The following is a 22,543-nucleotide window of genomic DNA, read 5'->3' as shown; positions in this document are numbered from 1 at the left end:
GACGGGAAGGCTCTGGCTTTTTGGTTTGTACATGAAAGGTGTACTTGCAGGTAAGCCCTTCACCTTTCTGAGAATTGGCTAGAGAACCTTGGGAGGGGCAGTTTCTTCAGGGTCAGCAAGGCCCCAAATATCAAATCATCAGATACAGGAATTAGAAAGCGTGGTTGTTACAACAGTGTAGCTTATACCTCAGGGTTCTCTGTCCCGTCTGTCATTGATGGAGGGTGTTCCAGGGCACATTAACCATCTGACACTTCTGGTCGGGGCTGCCAAGAAAAAGCCCTTAAGTCAGAGTCATAGGTGCTCACAGGAAAAAGGGTGTATGGCCTGTATGGGTGCAGTGGGAGTCGAGGGGACCTATGGGGTGGGTGTGGGGGTGGGGGCTGGCCTCTCACAGGGTCTGCTTCAGTTATATGACATACTTTTGGTCTCTGGGCCAAGAGTTTATAACATAAAAATGGAGTGTTCTTCTGACTATAAAGAAAAGCCTATAAAACCTCTCAAAAGATTTCAGGATGAGTCAACATTTGGAATCTGAACTTTGTCTTTTGATTTATTTAGGTCTCAGGGTAAAAGTCTGGTTACTGATGCTACTTCTGGACTAGAGAACAATCCCTTCACCTGTGCCTCATGGTGCTAGGCCACTGAGAGCAGAAGTTCTGGAGAGCTGAACCACAAATAGCAATGAACAGGTAACTAACCTGTGACAACAGATAACACACAGTAGGCAGCCTCTGGAGTTGACTGCAGAGTGTGACAAGAATGACACCTCAGAGCTTCCTGAGTCTCTGTCACTCTCTTTTTCTCTGTTAAGCTTTCCCTCCCCACCCACCTCTTGCTATTTTCATCTCTATTCCTACTCTCACCTCAACTGATTTGTAGTCAAAAAATTTTTAACATCATTTTTGGTGCTTTAGCGTCATTAAATCATTTCTTTAACATACGCTTACTGAGAAATCAACTACACATTCACAGATCGGCAGGTCATCCAAGGGCCTTAAGAATCTGGCCTAAACCTATGCTAGACAATGGAGGTGCATCTCTACAGGAAAAACGTTTTGTTCATTCTCATCAAAAGCCTCAACTAGAAAGGAGTCCAAACTCAACACTACAGAAAGTTATTGCCATACAAAAGAAGAGATCAAGAGAATAAGACAGGAAAAGAGAAGAACTACAAAAACAGTCAGAAACAATTAATAAAATGGCAATAAGTACAAACCTATCAACAATTAAAATGTAAGTGGATTAATGCTCCCATCAAAAGATGAATAGATAAAGAAGATTCGGTACATATATACAATGGAATATTACTTAGCCATAAAAAGAACAAGAGCTTACCATTTGTGACAGTGTGGATGGACCTGGAGGGTATTATGCTAAGTAAGATAAGTCAGACAGCGAAAGACAATACCATATGATTTCACTTATATGTGGAATCTAAAACACACAAAAAAATGAACACAGAAACAGACTCATGGATGCAGAGAACAAACTGATGGTTGCCAGATGGGACAGGGTGTAGGGTCTGGGTGAAAAAGGTGAAAGGATTAAGAAGTACAAATTGGTAGTTACAGAATAGTCCCAGGGATATAAAGTACAGCATAGAAAATATAGTCAATAATATTGTAATAACTATGTATGGTGCCAGATGGGTACTAGGCTTATGGGGAGAATCACTTTGTAAGTTATATAAATAAATGTTTAACCACTATGCTGTATACTTGAAACCAAAATAATACTGAATGTCAACTGTAATTGAAAAATTTTTTAAAATTTTTTAAAAACCTCAACTGAAAATTTTATTTATTTCTCAAATAGCCTCCAAGTTAAGTTCCTCTTATTTGCACACAATCTTTGCTTCATTTTCTGAGTATCAGCAGGAAACCCTGAGAAAACAACTTCCCGTCAAGTCTATGAAAGGATGCTGAAGTAAAAAGTATCAAAGTGCAAAGTAAAAGCTAAAGAAGCTCTCAGCCTCCCCATAAAATCCATATCTTTTCTTCTCTTCTTTTACAGTTATCAACATGGTGACACCGGCATTGTGATCCCTGTCACAGTGTGATTTCACATCAATAGCTTGTTTTCCCGCCAAGCCTGATTAGAAGCATGGTAAATAAAGCACTAGTTTAAAATCCCTCATTTCTTTTATTAAAAATAAATTCTCAATTCCATTCATAAAATTTAGCCCCGCCTCCCAGCTTGATTTTGTGGCTTCCATCCAAGCCTGCCACAGGATCAGCTTTGCTTTTAATAAATACCCACTCTGGCAGGGAACTGTCCTGCCCCACCCAGTCTGTGGAGAGCGTATGTGCCAAGGCTGTGGGGCGGGCCGGGGCACTGGCATGCTATAAGCCAAGGGGCTGTCACCAAGGAGAATGTATTTCAAACAGATGGGCTGAGATCATGAAAAATGTTTCTGAAGAAGTGCTTCAGGGTGGGGAGGAAAGAAGAAAGATGGACATGTGAAGCTTTGCTCAAACCTCTATTCCTTTACCCAGGAGGTGAGGTCACTCTCTGCTTAGCTGGCAACAAAGCCTGGAAGGGTGTTAATTCGAACCACGAGGCCTAACCTTCCCTCGGGAGGCTGGGTCCCGCCTACAGACTGTGATCGCACCTCACATCTCAAACTCCCACCTCACTTGTGGGTAATAAACGTTTGAGGTGGTTACCTTTCCCTCCCAATTCGGACCTTACACTCCGTAAGAGCCGCAATTCGGCTGTCGCATCTGCCATAAAATGTTGAATGAATGGGCGAGAAAAAGCAACATGACCGTGACAATATTTAGCATCTTGCAGGGTGGCTAATACATAGTAGGTGACCATAAATGTCAAATACACAAACAAATCTATGAATTAAAGAGAAGAGCCCAGCGTGGAGCTCTGAGTAGCCATGTGGTAAATACTTACTGCAGCTGAATAAAAAGTGAGGCGCGAACTTTGCTTTTCTTATGCAAGGGCCTCAAAATAATTGAAAAGTACCATGTCCCTTGATCTGGAAGTTGCATAACCAAACAGGGGATAATTATATCTTCACCCAGCTCTGAAACAGCTACAGTTTGAAAATATCATTAAGCTAAAGGACAATTATGGTTGTTTGTCCAAGTATTTTTTTTTTTTTAATGGCTTTAATTTTATTCTCTCCCAGACTCATTATGAAGCATGTGCTTGCACAAAACAGCATGGTCTGGTTCAGCAGCCTTTAAAGATGACGTCCTAAGCTAACAGATCATTGCCCAAGGCACCCTCTGTCCTCACCCCACCCATGGTACCCTCTGTCCTCACCCCACCCATGGTACCGAGAATTAATTCCCTTACAGACCGCACCTGTTTTTAGACTCAGTGAATGGGGCGCACGGTTCTGGGTCTGGATCCAACACATGCTCGATTTCCTTTTGGGCTTTTTCGTACATCTTTTTTCTTTCTGTCTGAGCTTTGTTTGTCTCCACTGCAGGGAAATCGTAATACCCCTTCCTCTTGGCTTTGAGGCGCAGCTTGTTCCGATAGTGCTCGATGTCTGACTTCTGCTTCAGGGCTTTGTTCACCTGGGGAGAGAGAGAGTCTCAGGCCCACACCTGACCCTACACAGGTGAGGCTTCCATCAGAAGGTCACAACTCCAGGAGAAGTTATCCTAGGGTTCAGGTCTGGGCCTGTGAGCCAGTCAGACCCAACTGCGATCCAGTCCAAGAACAGCCCACAACAGTGGGCCACAAACAACGTGGAGTCCGGCACTCACCTAAGTTGCCTGAGACCACTCTCCCATAAGAGATTTCCTGAATGGTTTTGAATACAGAACTTCTCCCCCTTCAATCATTGCATGGGCCAGTATTTATTGGAACAGATGTTCTGACATGGTTATCTTTGCTTATTCTCATTTTTAGAGTAGGTCAGGTAGCCTGGATGTCCTTAATATAGGGTTTCTTTCAACCTAGCCAGAGTGGGGAACGTTGGGTCCTCAGGTCGTATACTGCCGTGAAGTCATTTGGTCTGGCCCTGCCAAGGCAACTGCAGGCGGGACTTGAAAGTCAGTAGATCTAGAAGCTTTTTTCATAGCTAATTTTTAAGTTGATAATTTTGTATGGGCCATGAATGATGCTATAAATATCCAAATGGCCCTTGGCAGATAAAAGGTTCCCCCATCCCTGACATACTTCCTGATATGGTGCTCACAAAAGGGTACATCACTCCTGTGGTTATGCCAAAAAAATGCATAACCTCAATCCAATCATAAGAAAACATCAGACAAACCCAAACTGGGAGACATTCTACATGATAAGTTGCCAGTACCCTTCAAAAGAGCAATAGTCATGAAACACAAAGAATGGTCACAAAGAAAGACTGAGGAACTATCCCAGACTGGGGGAGACTAAGGAGACAACTAAATGCCACATGGGACCCTTGGCTGGATCGAGAAATGGAAAAGGGCATTAGTGGGAAAACCAGTGAAACTCAAATGAAGTCTGTAGATTAGTCAAGAGTATTGTACCAATGTCAACTTCCTGGGTTTGATAATTCTATGATTCTGTAAGATGTTAACATTAGGGTAGCTAGGTAAAAAGTGTATAGGAATTCTGTACTATTACTAAAATTCTTTTGTAAGTCTAAAATTATTTCAAAATAAAAAGTTTTTAAAAGTCGCACATCAAATGATTCACTGAAGTTTTATTTATAATAACCAAAACCAAAAGTAAAAACAAAAAATACCTAGAAGGTTTGAACAATGGGAGATGAGTTTTCCAATCAATGGCATATCTTCTCAAGTAAGTCATTAATAATGATCATCAGCAAGACCATGGCAACACAGCAAATGCCTAATATTCAAGATAGAAAGTTGTCATGGTATGATGAGATTCTAAAATATGAGTTTGATCAAAAGCTTGAAGAGAAGGTACAAAAATGAAAACAGGATATGTTAGGGTAGTGAAATTATAGTGATTTTTCTCTCTTGCTTTCTGAACTTTCTATGTTGTTATGTTTTTTAAAAAATAACCTTTATAAGAATATCCTGTAATACATGAAAGAAAAATTTATGGGTTTGAGGCTGTGCTTTCTTCACTTAAACAAGCCACCAGAAGAAAAGAAGAAAAAAAATTATAAGACAGTTTGTTGTAAACTCTACAAGGCAGCAAATTACAGAGAAGAGTTCAGGGCTCTTTTCCAATCGTAATGCTGGTAAGATCCATTCCTTTAACTACCAAAATGTAACAGGTATCCATTTCTGGGCAGGGAAAATGCTCATTTCTTCTCCTTCTGTGACAGGGTGATGGGCTTGGCAGGAAAAGGGAGCAGTAAATTGAATTTAGTTGAGATTTGGAATCTGTCCCTGTGACATTTATATCACTAAGCTAGGATGAAATTTTTGATCCAGGCATGGTGGCCATTTCCTGGGTCCATAACTGGGGAAAGGGTCCTAATCAAGAGCAGTTACCAGAGCATTAGTGACAATCCCAGAGGCTCTAATTACTGGGCTTGCACTTCTCACAGAACTGTTCCTAAGGAAAGATTCAGTGGCTTTGAGAAAACATACAGGTTACTGAATTATAGAGCCAAGGGGCATAAAGTACATGATCAATGAATCCTCGCTCATTGGCTAATTGATGATGATGTTAATGAGCTTGTTGAGTGCTTGGCACTATTATAATGTTGTGATACTCACAACAGCCTCATTTTACAGATGGAGATACTGAGGCACAGAGAAATGAGCAAACCTGCCTAAGGTTACCGAGATAGTAAGGAGAAGAGTTGGGATCCCAATCTTTGCAGCGCGGCTTGAGAGTCCATACTCTTTTAAGCACAATGCTGTTTTTCATTGATAGGCCACAGATAGTCAAAGAGAGGGAAGGACCACTGGATAGGGAGCCAGGGGACCTGAACATCATGGATATCACAATAACCTGCAGTATGACTTTGAGCAAAGGCTGCTTGATCCCTCTGGCTCCAGTTTCTTTAAGTAAGTATGTGTATGTGTATGTGTGCACATGTGTAATGTAAATGTTCACATGTAGGTTCTATATACATGTTCTTAAACATTCATTAACATCTTTAGCCCACTGACCATTCTGCTACAGAAGGTGGAGAAATGTCAGATATTTACCTAATTTCCTCTCCTTTAAACTGCCTCTCTCTCTCTATCTATCTGTCCATCCACCCATCCACCCATTTTTCTTTGTGAAATCATCATTCTTCATGTATATTACAATTTTTTTCACTCTTAGGAAAATTGATGACCACATGATTACCATAAATATCCTTCTGAAAGCAGGCAAAGGGTTGTTTCAAGCTTGCTCAAAGGAGTAAGTCACTTCAAAGCCCATATAGTGGGCCACATCCCTGTTCGAATGACATCTTCTCCAGTTCCCTCTTACTTTAAGCCCCTCGCATCCCCCCTACAACTGGCATCCATAATGAACAGTTTAGGAGTGTTATCAAGAAAGGTAGAAGACTGTCTGTGTGTTAAGGCGTGGAGAAGAATTCCTGATGTTTCTCTTTATAACTACAGTTTTTAAGTCTCCCCCTCTGGACTTTCTAATGAAGGTCAAAAAATGCTCTAAAACATCACCCAACAAACTTGTTCTGGGTGACTCGTGTCCTGATTCGTTCGCTGGGGCCTGTGCATGTCGAGCTGAAAATGACCGACGGAGCCCCATACACCTGGCCACCCCCGCCCCTGGCGTTCCCGGGCGCTGCTGCTGGCCGCCCCGGTCTCTCCTGCTCGGGGGGCTCCGGGCTCACCTCACCGTTGAGCGCCGCGGCCTCCTGGCTCCGGTCCGGGGTGGGGTGCACCACGGGGAGGGCTGTGGGTTTTATTGCGATGAGCTGCACGGATCCAGAAGACGTGTCAAAGGGATCGGCGGCCGCCTTGCCAGAGCTGTCAAAAAGAACTGCTCCCTCCTCTTCATCACTCGCTGGCACTAAAGCACAAATGCACACAGTGGTCTTATGGCCGCAGGGGAGCCGCGTGATCATGGGGGGATCATGGGGGGATTTATGCGAAATGCTCACAGCCCAAGGACATCTCATCACTAGAAATGGCCTCAGGAACAACAGCGTCTGGTTCTGTGCCAAGGCCGCGCTGCACCTCACGTATTTCTTTTAAATGTAAGATCTACACTATCCAGCCCTCCACTATCCAGCCCTCCACTGCGCTATCCATGGGTAGGAAAGAATTTTAAAGGTTTGAGTTTAAATGGTAAAAACTGTTCTCTCAAACCTGCGACAAACACTTTAAAAAAAAAAAAAAAAGTAAAATTTTTTCCTCCAAGTTTGAGTCAGAGATGGAAAAAAATTGTAATTTGGCCAAACCTGGAACTATTCTTAAAATATGACAATCAACAGAATAACAGCACTCAGTTAAGTTTCTGTCATCAAAGCTACCCATTTTTGCACAATGTTAAGGTGACAAGTCTTCCCTGGTCAACTAGCTACAATAATTACAGGTGACACTTTTTTTTCTTTCTAAAGGCTGCTTCTCAATGATTTGGGTTTTAGTTTCTTTCATTTATCAAAGGAAAGCTAAGATATAACCACCAGAGAAACTAATTTAAAGCTACAGACAACTCCCCTAATTAAATAGAGCAATTTTCACCTACGCTCTTTTAAATTAATTCTTGCCTCTGACAGATAACTACTGGGATCGCTGAAAGACACCAGCCTGCCTTGTGCTTTCAGAACTAAGCTGACAGAAGAAGTTCCAGGGCAGGTGGTACCTTGCTGATTTACTTGTCCTTAAAGCATTTTCCCATTAAGCAACTATAAGAATGACAGTTTATTGAGCACAGCTCCGCGAGAGATAAATTAAGCCTGTTCAAACAACTAAACCAGTAGGCAATTTAGGAGCAAAATAGGTGTTATTAAAATATGAATGTAATAGAAGTGCATTTATCTTTCCTCCTGTCTGCCTAAGAGATTGGAATGTTATTTAAATTATTGAAAAACACATAGTTTGTATCATTCTGTCACTTATCATAATCACAGAGATTTGTCAAATTAAGCCAAAGTAAATTGTTATTTCACAATGTGGCTAAAACACCTCAGAGTCTAACAATGGCTATAATTGGAGTATTTTTTGGTTCTGTGGGCTTATTTGCAAATAGCAGGCCACCAAGCAGCCAATGACAGAGGACATTCTCTATTCAGACATGTTACCAAATGTATATATCTTTTTACAGTGGAGTTTTGCTAGGCAACTCTTGCCTAGCCACCGTTATCTCCCACCTGGATACCTGCTATGAAAGCCATCTATGGTAGCCAGCCTCCCAGATGGCGCCCAGTAACTCTCACCTCCTCATAGTCACAGACACAATAAATAGGACTGACCTGTGAAATCAAAAGGAAATTGCAGAAATGACAGTGTGTTACTTCCACAGCTAGGTCATTTAAAAACATTGTGGCTTTCACCTTGTTCTCTCTTGGGTCCCTTACTCTGGGAAAAGCCATGCTGTGAGGATGCTCAAGCAGCCCTATGGAGAGGTAGCCTCATGTGGCAAGATACTGAGACTCCTGCCAGCAGCTATGAATGAGCCATCTTATAAGTGGCTTCTGCAGGCCCAGCCAAGCCTTTAGATGACTACGGCCCAGACTGTGACCTCATGAAATTCTGAGTCAAAACCATCCAGCTAAGCCACTCCTGAATTTCTGACCCACAGACATTACATAACACGATAAATGTAGATTATTGCTTTAGGTGGCTAGGTGTTGGGGTAATTTGTTATGCAGCAATAAGTAACTAATACACCTTCTAAACAACCCCCCTCTTCCAAGCTTCCACTCTTCTACTCTTGTCCTCCTACCCTTAAAATACATACTCTACCAGCAGCCAGGATGGATCATCTTTCTGAAAGGCAACCAGATCACAGTACTTTGATCAGAACACTCTGAAGGCTTCATGTCTCTCAGGATAAAACCCAGAGTCTTTGGTGTGGCCACCAAGGTTCCACAGGATCTGGTCCTGGCCACTTGCCCAGCTTGTTCCTGCCTCCCTCCTTTATCTGCTCTCCAGCTACAACAGCCTTCTCAAACACAGCAGGTTTGCTCCCACCTCTGGGATTTTGCATTAGCTGTTCCCTCTGCTCAGAAAGCTCTTTCCCCAGATCTTTACATGCCTAATTCCTTCTTAGTTTTCAAGGTGCAGCTTGAAAGACTTTCCTTGGCCATCAGTCTAAAATAACCTGCCTGATCACCCTGTTATATTTTTTTCATAGCATTTAGTACTATTGATTTGTGTACTGACTTAACTTGCTCCACCCCTGCCACTAGAATGTAAGCTCCGCTCTTGCCCATCTTTTGAAAGGCAATACCTATTGCCTTTAATAATCTCATAGATAGCTGGCTTTCAATAAGGATTTGCTGAATAAATGATGAGTAAAGGAATGACTAAAATTTCCTGACTCGGAAGGGATATGTTAGTACCTACGGAACAGGTAAACATGTGAAGGATGCTACTTAACATTTATACTGTTTCTGGGTTGTGACAGCCTCACTCCCCACCGCCCCATGGACAGGATAAGGGGAGGAGCACCACTCCAAGGAGACAGAAAAAAGGTGTCCCAGAAACTGTACAAACTACAGTTTTTTCATTCTCACTCTCAAAATGGCCATATTCAGATTTGCACAACAATTCCTCTAGGTTTAAGAGAAAAATAATTAGTTCTTTTCCCTGCAAAAAAGACTATATGGGAAAATACATTAAAGAACATTACATTAAATATTAATACTAAAATGCTATGTGAGTACAACAGGTTCAGGGGAATATTTAATGCATAATTAGTCCCTAAAGAAAAAGTAGGAGAGATTGCTAAACGAAAGGGCCACAGTTAAACTGCAGAAATGTCCTATATACCACCACCATCGGAGTAAATACTGTCAACATAGTAAATGCCACCATCTGGATCTGCTTGTGTCGTTGTTAGTTTGAACTTCTGCAAATCAGGCAGGAAGGGAGATTTTATTTCTTCCTGTTTAAACTGGCATGGGGAGGAGGAGAGGGAGCCCTCCCATTTAAGGCAGAAAATGCTGTTAAACAAAGCATGTTTTCTTCCTGGAATTTCCATTAAAGCTCAGAGACAGCATATAGCTAGCATCACTGCCCTCTGGTTTTGTTTATCATATGATAGGCAGGTCTTCGCCTCACTGGGAAGGCAAAGAAAGAATTAAAACTGAAACTGTTTTTGAACTAATATCTCTGACACATCCTCAAGGGCCTCTGCTAAAAAAGGAGTAATTTGTATTCTAAACTCTCAGATTCTTGTCCTCTCCGGGCCCGTGTGTCCTGTGACTATTAGGAGGCAGGGTCTGATTGGATTCTGAGCCTTGGCAATGAAATCTCTCAGTGAAGCAAGGTGCACACTTAAGGGTTTATGGAAGTTTTTGCTCTTAAATGACTGAAGATTTAAATACATATGGTATGTTCTCACCTGGAACTCATTTTTAAGTCTTCCCCGGAAAACACTTTTTTCCAATGTGACACTGGTTTTAATTCAGAAGTTGAAGTGTCTGGATTTGGTTGAAAAAATTCCAAATTCTTTTGCTTCCAAAATCCTAGCTCTCACCTCTATCTTTCCCACTTATATTTAAACATCATCCTGAAATAGACTCTAAGGTAGTCTTGTAGCCACGGTAGCTCATGAAGCCATCGAGTTACAAGGACCCACCCAGCCCTTTTGCTAGCGGGGCAGTGTCTTTCCGTTTTAAAGTTCTTGTTTTCACAAAAGGGGAAAACCAGAAGCTACAAATGCAACAAAACTGGTGGGAAACAAGAACAGTTTTAGAATGATAGCCTGGTACATTACCATTTGTTAATTAACCTTAGAACTCTAACTTTTGGAATGGATACTGAGCTGTAAAACAACATCTGAATATTCCATACCAAGAGAATAGTTTGTTCTCAGAGGCCACAGTCACACAATAAAATGCCATTTGCAAGCAACAATTATGATACCTTTCTGTTTTCTTCCCAATTCCATTCACTCTTCCCACCCTGCCTCCCTGCCTCCCTCCCTCCTCTCCCTGCCTTAGGTTCATCTTCCAACCCAATAAAACACACTACTACTGAATTTTTTGGTGAACTCTAACCTAGCATTATGATAAAGTGGAGCCCTTAAATGAAAAGGACAAGTGTAGGTTCCACTGAAGGTCCATCCTAGAATTCTGATGTGCTTCAGTGTCTGTTGACATTAAATGAGTTGGTTCTATCATTTCTATTTGAAAATTTCAAACTGAAACCTCATTGAATGGGAGCTAGTGGTGAAACAAAAGCCACCAACCCTGACAATTCAGTGGCAAAAAGACGATGCAGCGAAGCACTGGGAACCTGGAGAAAGGATGGCTTTTGAATAAAACAAACGCATTAAAACCTTAACCTGTTACAGTAATTGCATTTTGTTAGCGCAGCTCACTGGTGTTATTTCTGAACCCGGTATTTAAATAACCCGAGTGGCCTAAACAGAATAAGGAGGCAGGCAGAGAGGAGGAGGGAAAGGGGAGAAGGGGAAGGTCAGCAGGGACCCTTAGGGCAGGTCCCAGTCTCACCAGCCAGCCTGGGAGTGATGGGGTCTGAAACTGGCCCTGCTCCCTCCCCGTCTATGAATTAAATGCAGGGGAGGGGGAAAGGTATCATCTTCTAACTGTGGATTTACTGACAGAGGAGTCTGTATACAGCACATTCTTATGCAAGAAAAAGGTCACAGAACAGTATGTACGTCGATTCCATTTTATAAAACAAAACAAAGCTATACAACAAAAAACAAAGACATGAGTGTGTTGTCATACGCATAGTAAAAAGGTCGGAGAAAAACACACTAGGTTATTCAAGGTCATCTGGGGACTGGGGTGGGTGATGGGGCCTCTGGGGGAGGGTGGGCTCTGACTTGACCTTATATATTTCCAGGGAGAATATAAAGGAAGGAAGGCAGGGATGGTTGGGAGGGAGTAGGAGAGGCAGGGAGGGCACCTTGGCTAGGGGGCGAAGGCAGTCTCGGTACTTAAAACAACTTTCCCTGTGTCTTCACTGTCCATTGCCTCTGTGCTGCCTCCCTCCCTCTGCCCATCTCTCTTAGCACCTCGCTCTGGGAAGAAAAAGAAGAAAGTTGCTAAGTTCACGCACGTCCCCTCCATATGTCAGAGCTCTGGCCCTCTGTGAGCTGGCTTGGCAGAGAGCTGGTGGGCAGGATTTCTGGTGGGTCCCCGGAAAACCCATGTCACACCCTGATTCTGGTGCGGAAAGCACAATCTCTGTGTTACAGGGCACAGGGGATTTAAGAGAAGAAAAATTTCAAGGATCAGGTCAGCATGACATTTTAAACAAGTGTTTTATATAATAGCTGGGAATGGGGTCCACATTCTCTCTGCAGAAGACAAATCCATTGTGGCATTACTTCTTTCCTTTCTTCTTCCTTTTGTCAGAAACAAAGAAATAAGTAAGCGACATTTGAAAATAAAAGAATATTCTGGCACTAGCTGCAAGAGAGAGTCCCTGAGCCACAACTTCATCATATCCCTTTAAAAAGGAAGCTCAGCTGAGCAGACTGCCAGCTCATTTGGCTTTTCCCTGGCATTTCTGTAGGATTCTACCTACAACTCTTTGAACTTCAAAAGGAACTTTCTCTCATCCAAGTGGTGGCACCAGGTACATAAATCTGGGCTCCAGGAAGCCAGCATCACTCACAGAAGGACTGAATGGAGAGGAGGATCAAGACAAAGGTGGGATCAGGAGGACAGGGAGGCTGCACAGTGGTGTCCGAGAGATGGGAGCTATAGATGGTGCCACAGCACAGACAGGTAGCTGCGGGGATTTACCCACAAACCCAACATCAAACCTTAATAAGGAGGGAGATCTTTTTGAGAAACTCAACAGTTTAGTTTCCCTGGAGAATAAAGGCAGAAGCACAGGCTGATGTCTATGATGACCATTTATTACTGTGCTGTTTTTCCTGGGAGAGGTGGATTTGCAATATCTGGACTCACTGGCCTAGAATGAATCCCTGAAACATGTTAGGGGAGAAAATGAGGGGAATCTCCAAGACAAGCAGTGTTTCAGAGACCTGCCAACTGAGAGGATGTGGCACTAGAAATGTCGATTTACCCCAGAATTAGGAAAATCTCTAAGCCAACATCAGTTCATTCTGCATAGAGTTTTTTAAGGCCCTGCACAATTCCATAGGAACAGGGGCAGAATAATTCAGAGAAGGGGGTAAGGCAATACCCTAACAGGTAGGCAGGAAACTGACTCCTGGCCTTTGTAGGACACAACAGAAAGAAGAACTGAGGGTGAAAGCACACCGGGGTGTGTGCACGTGTGTGTGGGATGAGCTCGGGGGCGGTGCTTGGCAGGGAAGGTTTCTCACCATTTCTCTTCCTTGCCTCCTCCTTTGTCACTTTCTGCTGTGCCGTGACATTCTGAGGCGAGCGCCTCCCCGAGCTGGGCTTCCCTGATTCGTTGCTGATGACAGAGCCATTCTCACTGGGTGACCTGCTGGAGGTAACCATAGCAACAGGGAGATGGTAAGTTTCAACTAGAGCAGCCTCCTCTCAAGGTTATTGGCACAGTTTATGTCTGTAGTGTTTCTTTCCGGTTTTATCCACAAAGAAGAAATGATTCAGGAATAAAAAAACAAAAAACCTCACACCACAGCATGGGTTAAGTAGCTGGTTGTTCTGAAGTACATTTACGGGTGCTCAGCTCGGCAGAGAAGTTCAGTGAGCGCAGCCCTCAGTTCCCATCTCTTTTTCATTAACCCCCAGTGACTATGGAAGCGGTGGCGATGGGGTTTTAGGCATGCCCTCTTATTAAACACAGCACTTTGGAGAGTGTGTGATTCACGTGGCACCTTCAGGGATCATGGATCTCTTTTTTTTTTTTTTTAATTTTTTTATTTAAAATATATCTTTATTGACTTCAGAGAGAGGAAAGGAGAGGGAGAGAGAGAGATAGAAACATCAATGATGAGAGAGTCATTGATCGAGCCTGCAACCCAGGCATGTGCCCTGACCGGGAATCGAACCCCGATCGCCTGGATCCTAGGTCGACGCTCAACTGCTGAGCCACGCCCGGCCGGGCAATCATGGATCTCTTTAGCTATTCTCTTTACACACACACGTTCTTAACTGTACTAGCTGCTAACTACTTTCATTTGAAACTACCAATCTGAGCTACTCACTCATTCAGGAAATACTTTACGTGCACCAGCTCTGTAGTGGGCACTGCGCCAGGTACACAGGTATAGAGAGGTACTCAGACACCAGCCATGTTCTCCGAGAGCTCCGCATCAGGAGCACCTACTATGGGCCAAGGACAATGAGGAATGCTTTCAAAACTGTTCACGAATCGTTCTGACAATCCACGGATTTAGTGATGTCACCCCTGTTTAGCTAGTGAGAAATGTGAAGCTCAAGGAGGTGAAGTATTCTGTCCAGGGCAGAGTTGAGAGGTGGCAAATCGGCTTTGGAAGCCAGAGCTCCCCTGCGGGTAGGGGCTTTCCCCACACGCTGGAGCACCTTCCCTTTACTGCCTCTCCTACAATGCTGTGGCTGAGGCAGGCCTTTAGACAGGGTAAGCCACAGGGCATTCTCACCTTCCCTAGGGGCTGGACTCTGGCCTTCTGGGGCCCAGGGGGAAGATGGGCTCTTGAGGCCACCTACTGAGTTCATGCTGAGTTCATGCTCCCTCGGGCCTTTGATCATGCCAACCTGTGGGTGGGCTGAGCACAAAGACCAACTGCCTTGCCCTTTGTGGGGGACAACCAGAGGGCAGATATTTGGAGGCCTCATCAAACCCCTTGTTCATCTACTGTCAATTGTCCAGATTCAGAACCTAATGGCATCGGGCCTTACAATGGAAACTGACTGGAATCAAACGCAGCCCTTGACCTAGTGGATGCTCCTCTCCCTCCTCCTCCTCCTCCTCCCTCTTCATCCTCTGGGAATTTAGATTTCTTAGTTCTGTATACTTCCATGCACTTTAGCACCCTAAAACTCATGAACAATGGAAGTGCCCACTCACAGCCATGGGGTAGGACACAGTTTGCCAAGAGAGGAACACACGGGCCAAGTGGGATGTTCTTGCCAAAGTTCCACAGACGAGTATAAGTTTGGGAAATGTTGTTTACTACATTCCTGCTTTGGATGCTCCTAATGCACATGAGCACATCAAAGGCTCAGATCGGTCTTGTCATAAAGAGACTCATCTCGTTTTGTTTAATTCAATACTTCCCAGTTTATTTCACTATAGACCTCTTGAACCATGAAAACTTCTTAAACTCCTTTAAAACTAGTAATATGAAGAATGTAATTTGACCCTGGCTGGTGTGGCTCATCTGGCTGAGCATCATTTCGTGCACCGAAAGGTCACCAGTTCAACTCCTGGTCAGGGCACATACCCAGGTTGCAGGATTGATCTCCAGTCAGGGCACACAGATGCAACCGATCGATGTTTCTCTCTCACATTGATGTTTCTTTCTCTCTCTCCCTCTCCCTTCCTTTCTTTTAAAAAACTCAATAAACACATATTTAACAAATATATATAGTTTGGGAAAATATGGATAAGGCATGAACTTATGGAACAGATCTTATTTATCCAACAGCTCTTAGATTGCTGAATGCTGGGTGTACAAATACACACACAGAGAAGACATATGTCTGTTGATTGTTTTCAAAAGCTCACAGTTAATGGCACATACCCCATCCTGAGGATATGAACGAACATGAAAACTGGAAGAACCACCTCAGGGTGAGGATTAATCAATTGCTGAACAATTATGGCCAATCACTGCATTGAAGGGCCCATTGTGAATGGTTGATTCTCCACCCTTGCCCATTAATCCCAATCATGGGCCAACAAAATAGTGTCATCAGAGCCTCCGTAAGGAAAGGACCCACAATATCTGTTTGGTTGCCTGCAAGTGGCTGGATGCTCATTTTCCTTCCATTTTAAAACAATTTTTGAATATTGCGAGATCTTAATGACCACCAAATCACTGGTTTCCCCTATTTTTCACTTGCAAAACTTTTTGGATCATCTAAAGCGTCCATTCTGAAAGGTCATGGACTCCTGGTCGCGTAGGAATGAGGAACTGATGTGACCAGAAGGGGACAGAAGAAACACAGATGCACGATGTACTTCCTCTTGTTCTTGTGACTTTCTTCCTGACACTTTTTTGTCCCCTTTCTGACTCTTTTTCATCATCTGGGCCTGTAATCACCGCAACGCCCCGGGGGGCATTCTTAGATCTCTATCTACAATCTCATAGGTGACCCCAGCCAGTCTCATAGCTTTACATCACTAAACAGTGACAGCTGCTACATTGACATTTCTGCCCTGACCTCTCCTCTGCACTCTAGACTCATATGGTGAACTGAGTTCTCGACCTCTCCACCTGCATGCCCAGTGGGCATCTCAAACTTAACACCCAAACTCTTGATGGTCCCTACAAATTCTTCTCCCCAAGCCTTCCCCAACACAATCAATGGAAAATTCATTCCTTTCTATTTCCATACTCCACAACAAGCTATCAGCAAATCTTGTCAGCTCTTCCTTCAAAATATCTCTTGAATCCAGTCACGTCTCACACCGCCACCTCTCAACGGGACTACTGCAATAGCCTCCCAACGGTCCGCCTGCTTCTCTGCTGTTTCTCTAGGGTCTGTTTTCCACACAGCAGCCAGAGTGAGCCTTTCAAACTGCAAGTCACAGTATGTCATTGTTCTTCTGAAAACCCTTCAACGACTTCTGATCTTTATTCACCACAAAATCCCAAGTCCTGACTTTGACCTAGGAAGCTTGACATGATCAACTTCAGGCAACTTCTCTGACTCATCTGCTGCCTCCGTAGTTCACTCCAGCCTCTTTGGCCTTCTTGCCCTCCTTTAAGCAAATCAAGAGGATCCTGCCTCTGGGGTTTGCATATACTGTTCTGTCTGCTTAGGACATTCTTCCTCTAGATAGCCTCGAGGCTTATACATCATTTCAATTATGTGTCTCTCAAATGTCACACTGTCAGAGAGGTGTTCCCTGACTTCCTGCTAAAATAGCATCATGTCCCCCTCTCCATCTCTTTATGTCCTTACCATGCTTGGTTCTTCCTCATATTCATCACCACTCAACCTACTATATATCTATTTCTCTGTTTGTTTATTGTGTATTTATCTCCACCAGATTGTAAGCCCTATGAGAACAGGACACTTGTTTCGTTCACTGCAGTATCCCCAGTGCCTGGTAAACAGCAAATAATGAATAAGTATCTGTTAGGTGAAGGGAAGGGAAGAGGGAAGGATGCAGGAAGGATGTAGCTTTTCCAGCCATTGTGGTCCCAAGATAAGGGGAAAGGGGGTTGGCAAGGGGGATTGGTTTAGCCAGCCAACAGGGCTTGCCATAGGGTTCATTACCTCTTTATAAGGCTGTTGCAAAGTTCTTATAATCTTATGACTACCAAATCACTGGTTTCCCCTATTTTTCACTTGCAAAACTTTTTGGATCATCTAAAAGGCCCATACTGAAAGGTTATGGACTACTGATCTTGTAGGAATGAGGAGCTGTTGTGGCAAGATTGGGAAGCCAGTGATTTGGTGGTCAAAGTTCTTATAATGAGTCTCCTGGCCTCTAGCCTAACTCCCCCACCTGTCTTCCACATTACCACCTGAGTCATCTTTCCAAAGTACAGGCCGAACATTACTATCTTCCTGAAGAACTTTCAATGGCTGCCCACTGGCTAGAACATAAAGGTCAAACTCCTTAGCCTGGAAGTTAAAACCCTCCACAACTTTAATGTATCTTCTCATTTCATTCTTCTTTACATCCCAGCCCCTGTGAATTCTAAATTCCAGGGACACTCACCATCAAGTGAACATGGCTGTCCCTTATCTCTCCCGGCTCTTTCAGACTGGATGCCTTTATCTCTTCCCACCTATTGACACCCCACTCACCCTTCAGGGCCCAGCTAAAACCTAACCTCCTCCAGGACGCCCTCCCTCACCAGAATTAAGTTCTCCTGCCCCTTTTCCACAGCACTTTGTTCAGACTTCACTGAGGGCGCCCGCACATCATGCTTCGTATTCGAGCTATTTATCGCTCTCTCTCTCCATCATGAGGTCCTTGGGGTCAGAAATCAACCTTAAACTTCTTTGTAGTACTCCCAATGCATGTCAACTTACTCTGTTCACAGTAAAAACTCAATAAATGGTTTTGAACTAAAAATCATAAACCACTGAAAAATTGCCAGATAAAATACAACTACACATGCTGTTTCAAAGGAACTGCTTCTAAGATAAGTTTAAACCTGTAAGTGTGACCTCAGTGCCAAATTTATTATAATAAATGTAAGAGCTAAAGCTCTGCTGTTGTGGCTGATCTGAGATATAAAAACTTATAAAGAGTGGTTCTCGAGAGGCAGGTATTGTGAGTCTCCTCAGCTCCTTCAGTACCCTTTTCAAATATTCAAAATGAGCATGAAGGGGAATTTTTAAAGAGAGCAGTGGAATTAACTTGAGGGCTTTGGCTCCTCTCACCATCAATTATTTCTCTTGCTGACGTGGAGAGGCTGAAGTTGGGCCCATGCCTACCTCTTTCTGGTTTCGGTGGACTTGGCTGTCTTGATGGTGCTTCCGTCCTGGGCGACATCCCTTTCCTGCGAGGCAGGAGCATCTCTAACAGGGAGCGGGAGGACCACCGTCTCCTGGGTCACGGGGATGACCTCCTCGTCGGCCCCTTGCTGGCCCAGGTGCTGTTTGGCATAATCAAACCCTTGCACAGGCTGCAAAGAGGAAACAGGTTTGCAGACATATTTCTGGCAAAGTGTGACTCTAGCAGCGGCTTTAAGAGAAGACGGGTGGGAAAGTGCACACGTGGAAACCATACTTAGCTTTCCAAAATACAGGAGTTTGCCGTCTCCATCATAATTTGGCTCTGCAAAATCAGATTGTGTCGATCCCACCTAGCTTCAGAATCTCTATAGATAAGACTTACTCAGAAAAACGAACAGTGAAAACAAGATGCGAATCATGTGTGTGAGAGCAAACTTCATTCAGGGACTTTAGGCCACTCATCTTAAGTCTCTGGATATGGCTAATTAGAAACTCAATTGATGCGTTAAATAGGTCCTGTCATCTCCTACCTAGGAATATTCTGTCATCCCTTAACTCCTGGGCAATAACAGGCGTGTGACTCTTTGCCAAGACACTTGAACTCTGAACCTCAATTTTCTCATCTGAGAAATAAAGATAATCGCATCGGCCTCACTGCCCCCCCAAAAATTGAGTATTAAAGGGGAATCACAGATCTGAAGACAGAAGGAAAGAAGCATGCCACCACATGGAACTTATGAAATTACAATTTAATCCAGACCTCTCCCTTAAGCAAGTTGGCTCTCCTACAATTCGTTACTGGGAAATTAGCAAAGCTTTTAGCAAAGCTTTTATTGCACAATATCTGAAATCCCAAGTGAACAGGGCAGCTGTGAGCAAAACCCAACAGGCATCTATTAGTGCAGTAATAAAAAAACAAGAGGCGTGTTTAAATAATTCCTGGAAGTGTCTCTATTATGCTTTACACCCCAAAGCAGCACAATACAGATCTGAGGCAAGACAATGGGGGGGGCTGGTGAGTAGTCACAACTCCAAAATCAGACTGCCTGGGTTCAAATCCTGGCTCTGCCACTGATAACAGGTAAGTTGCTGAAATTCCCTGTACACTTAGCTTCCTCATTGGTAAAATGGAGATAGTAATAGTGTAGACAGGATAAAATGTGAATGGATGTGAGAGTGATATTTAACCATCCTTGAAGGGATGTTGTGTGGATTAAATAAGTAAATTCAAGTCCAGCATTTAGCTAAGTACCTGGCACATAGTAAGCATTCAGTCAATATTAGTCAATATTGTTTGCCTTGCTACTAAGTCTTAGTCCAGGTGGAATGGAAATCAGTGATTCTCTTTAAGAAAATGTGGGGATGAAACTCAATCTTTACCATTTGGGTTCTATCAGAACTTGATATGACCAGAAGCTCTTCCTTCGGTAGCTAATTTAGCTGAGATATAACAGGAAGGCTCCAGCTAGATTTAATGGTCTAGGACTGTTGGCCCAACTGGTCAAATCTTGCTTCTGTGTCTCAGAACAGAATGGAGTTTTATTGCTAAACCCAGCAAAGCTACCTTATTTTAAGTTATCTATAGCTTTGTCATGGACAGTTCCCCCAGTTCTCTGGAAACTTGCTCTGGGAAGTGTGCTCACCCCTCCTCTTCTCTGAGACATTCACACTCTGACCCAGGTGGTAACCACTGACATTCTAAGCCAGGATCTGGGAATGTATCTGAAACTGTTTATCTGTTCATTTCCCTCCCCATCCTTGGGGCTACATGAAACAGAATGGAGCTTTTTGATGACTTGATAATGTTCCTAGAAGCTCCTACAACCAACTGGTCACCAACTGGATTCAACTGAAATGTTTCTAGAAGCTGACCTCTGCTCTCTCGGTCCACTGTTTTACTGATTCCTGCCTTGGTCTCACTGCTTCCATTCTGCTCCTTTGCAGGCCCACCTTTGACAAGCCTCCAAAGTTATCTCCCTTAAACCACATCAGGTCATTAAAAATGATTCATGGCACCTAATCTCTACAGCAAGTCATTCAAGGCCCTTCACATTCTGGCTGAACCCACCTGCCCAGCCTCATCTCCTGCTGGCCCCTTTTCCACAATACTCCTAGCCCCCCATTATCCTATTTATTTTGTTCCAACTATGGTTACTGAGCAGTGGCTTGTGCCAGGGACTGGAGGTATAAAGATGAATAATAACTGGCCCCCTACTCTCAAGGACTTCACAGTTGCAGCTTCACTTGATATTGCTGGTACAGTACCAAACACATTACATAAACTTGTCATTTCATCCTCACTGCAGTTCAAGGAGGTAGGTATTATTATGATTCTCCATTTTAAAGATGAAGAAACTGAGGTTCAGAGAGGTTAAGCAACTTCCCAGGCTCACACAGTTGGTCTGTGGAGCCAGAACCCAAATATCTAACCACTGCTGATGATTCTTCCCACGGCCTCTCTTTTCCTTCTTCAGCCTGTCATCTTGGTTGAGCGTCTCCTACCGTACTTGGCCTTACTTCCGTGCTGAGACTCCTGGCATGTCAGTGAGGGCCTGGGAGTCTCCGATGGCAGTTAAGACTTCCCAAGAACCTGGTGAAAACAACAAGCTGCCTCTGGCCCTCTCCCCCTACCCCTGACTCTCTCTGGATTTGGCTTCTCACCATTCACATGGGCTAAAGTTCCCTGCTGGAAACTTCAGGGGACTAGGCTGATGACGGGGAAACAGAAATAAAGACATTAAGGAATAACAAGTTTAAAAGGGGGTTATCGTTATTAGGTTAATTATAACAGCCCCTGCCTATGTTTAGTACTTAGGGCCTGCAAAATGCTGACACCTCATTTTGTCCTCCCAGCCACCCCACGAAGTACGCAGGGCAAACATCACAGTCTTCATTTTACAGGTGGGAAAACAAAAACTAACAGAGGTTCAGTGACTTGCCCAAGGTCACACAGCTAAGTGGTAAAAGACTCAACACTAGTCCCTTACTCTTCTGACTGACAGGGCAGTGGTCTTTCAACCTCCAACTTAAAAATTACCTGAGATTAATTAATTGTCCATTAGATACAACTAGCGACCCCCAACCCCATCATGAAGCATTTATAGTTACTTCAGTGAGTTTTGTAACACTATCAAACCAAATTATCTCTAATAATTTCAAAAGGAGACATGTTACCCAGATATTTTAAGAAGAAAGCATTGTAATAATAGAAGCCAACTTGTATATAATATTTATTATATACCAAGTGCAGCTCCAAATAATTTATATAACTCAGTCCTCACAACAACCTACCATCCCCCTTTCATAGATGGGAAAATTGAGGCACAAAGAGGTTAAGTACAGGTCATATAGACAGTACATGAGAAAGAGGAAACAGCTGGGTGACTGGCCTGTCCTGAGCAGATGGTCATGCCCACTGCAGGCTCTCCAAGCTCCATGTGCACCTGGGTATGGCCCTAACTAGTGTCTCCTAAGGTTGCCTGATCCTCGGAGCCACGATCTCTTCAAATGAAGAGAACAACTGGGGAAAGGCTGTGAACTCAATGAAAAAGAGTAAAGAGAAGGGAACTAGGAAGAAGGGAGGTGACTGCTTGGCCCTCTTGTGTTTATCGTCTTCTCAACATTCTACCTGCAGAAGCCCAGCCGACAACAGTGGTAACAGGGGCCTGTCGGTGGTACCTTGTCTCTGAAAGGGTATGGGCATTACGTCCTGGCCTCAGCTCCCAGGACAGCCACCCACGCCTCCTCTTAGCCTGTTAAGTCTACTCCTGAGTCTAAGCCAGGATCCTCGGGATGTCCTCTGGCACTGCAGTCTGTGTCCTAAGGATGCAGCGATGTTCAGGGGACTGGGAGACCATCCTCCTGGTCTGTGGGTTGGTGGCGAAGGCTTACTTTCTCATTCCACCTCATCCCTTGGCATTCAATGAATTCTGCTCACACACACAGGTCATGAGAAGTGATGCCGACAGCTCTCCT

At 43.8% G+C, this 22,543-nt stretch overlaps 1 protein-coding gene across 5 annotated transcripts in view; it reads right to left on the bottom strand.

Annotated features, from left to right (window-relative positions):
* The window catches only part of KIAA1549L (KIAA1549 like), a 205,950-nt gene that overhangs the window by 37,992 nt on the left and 145,415 nt on the right, over positions 1-22,543 (bottom strand). For 3 of the 5 annotated variants that reach the window (XM_081154353.1, XM_081154355.1, XM_081154356.1), the window contains exons 12-15: positions 18,548-18,738; positions 13,339-13,466; positions 6,731-6,909; positions 3,325-3,542 (exon numbers count right to left, since the gene is read on the bottom strand). In XM_081154353.1, coding sequence (XP_081010479.1) covers positions 3,325-3,542; positions 6,731-6,909; positions 13,339-13,466; positions 18,548-18,738 — 716 coding nt within the window. The remainder of the gene's footprint in view (positions 1-3,324; positions 3,543-6,730; positions 6,910-13,338; positions 13,467-18,547; positions 18,739-22,543) is intronic. The other 2 variants (XM_081154354.1, XM_081154357.1) reach the window with 1 other exon arrangement.

Source organism: Miniopterus schreibersii, assembly GCF_964146895.1.
Source record: "Miniopterus schreibersii genome assembly, chromosome: 12".
Lineage (NCBI taxonomy): Eukaryota > Metazoa > Chordata > Mammalia > Chiroptera > Miniopteridae > Miniopterus > Miniopterus schreibersii.
This window is presented reverse-complemented; position numbering and strand designations above follow the sequence as displayed.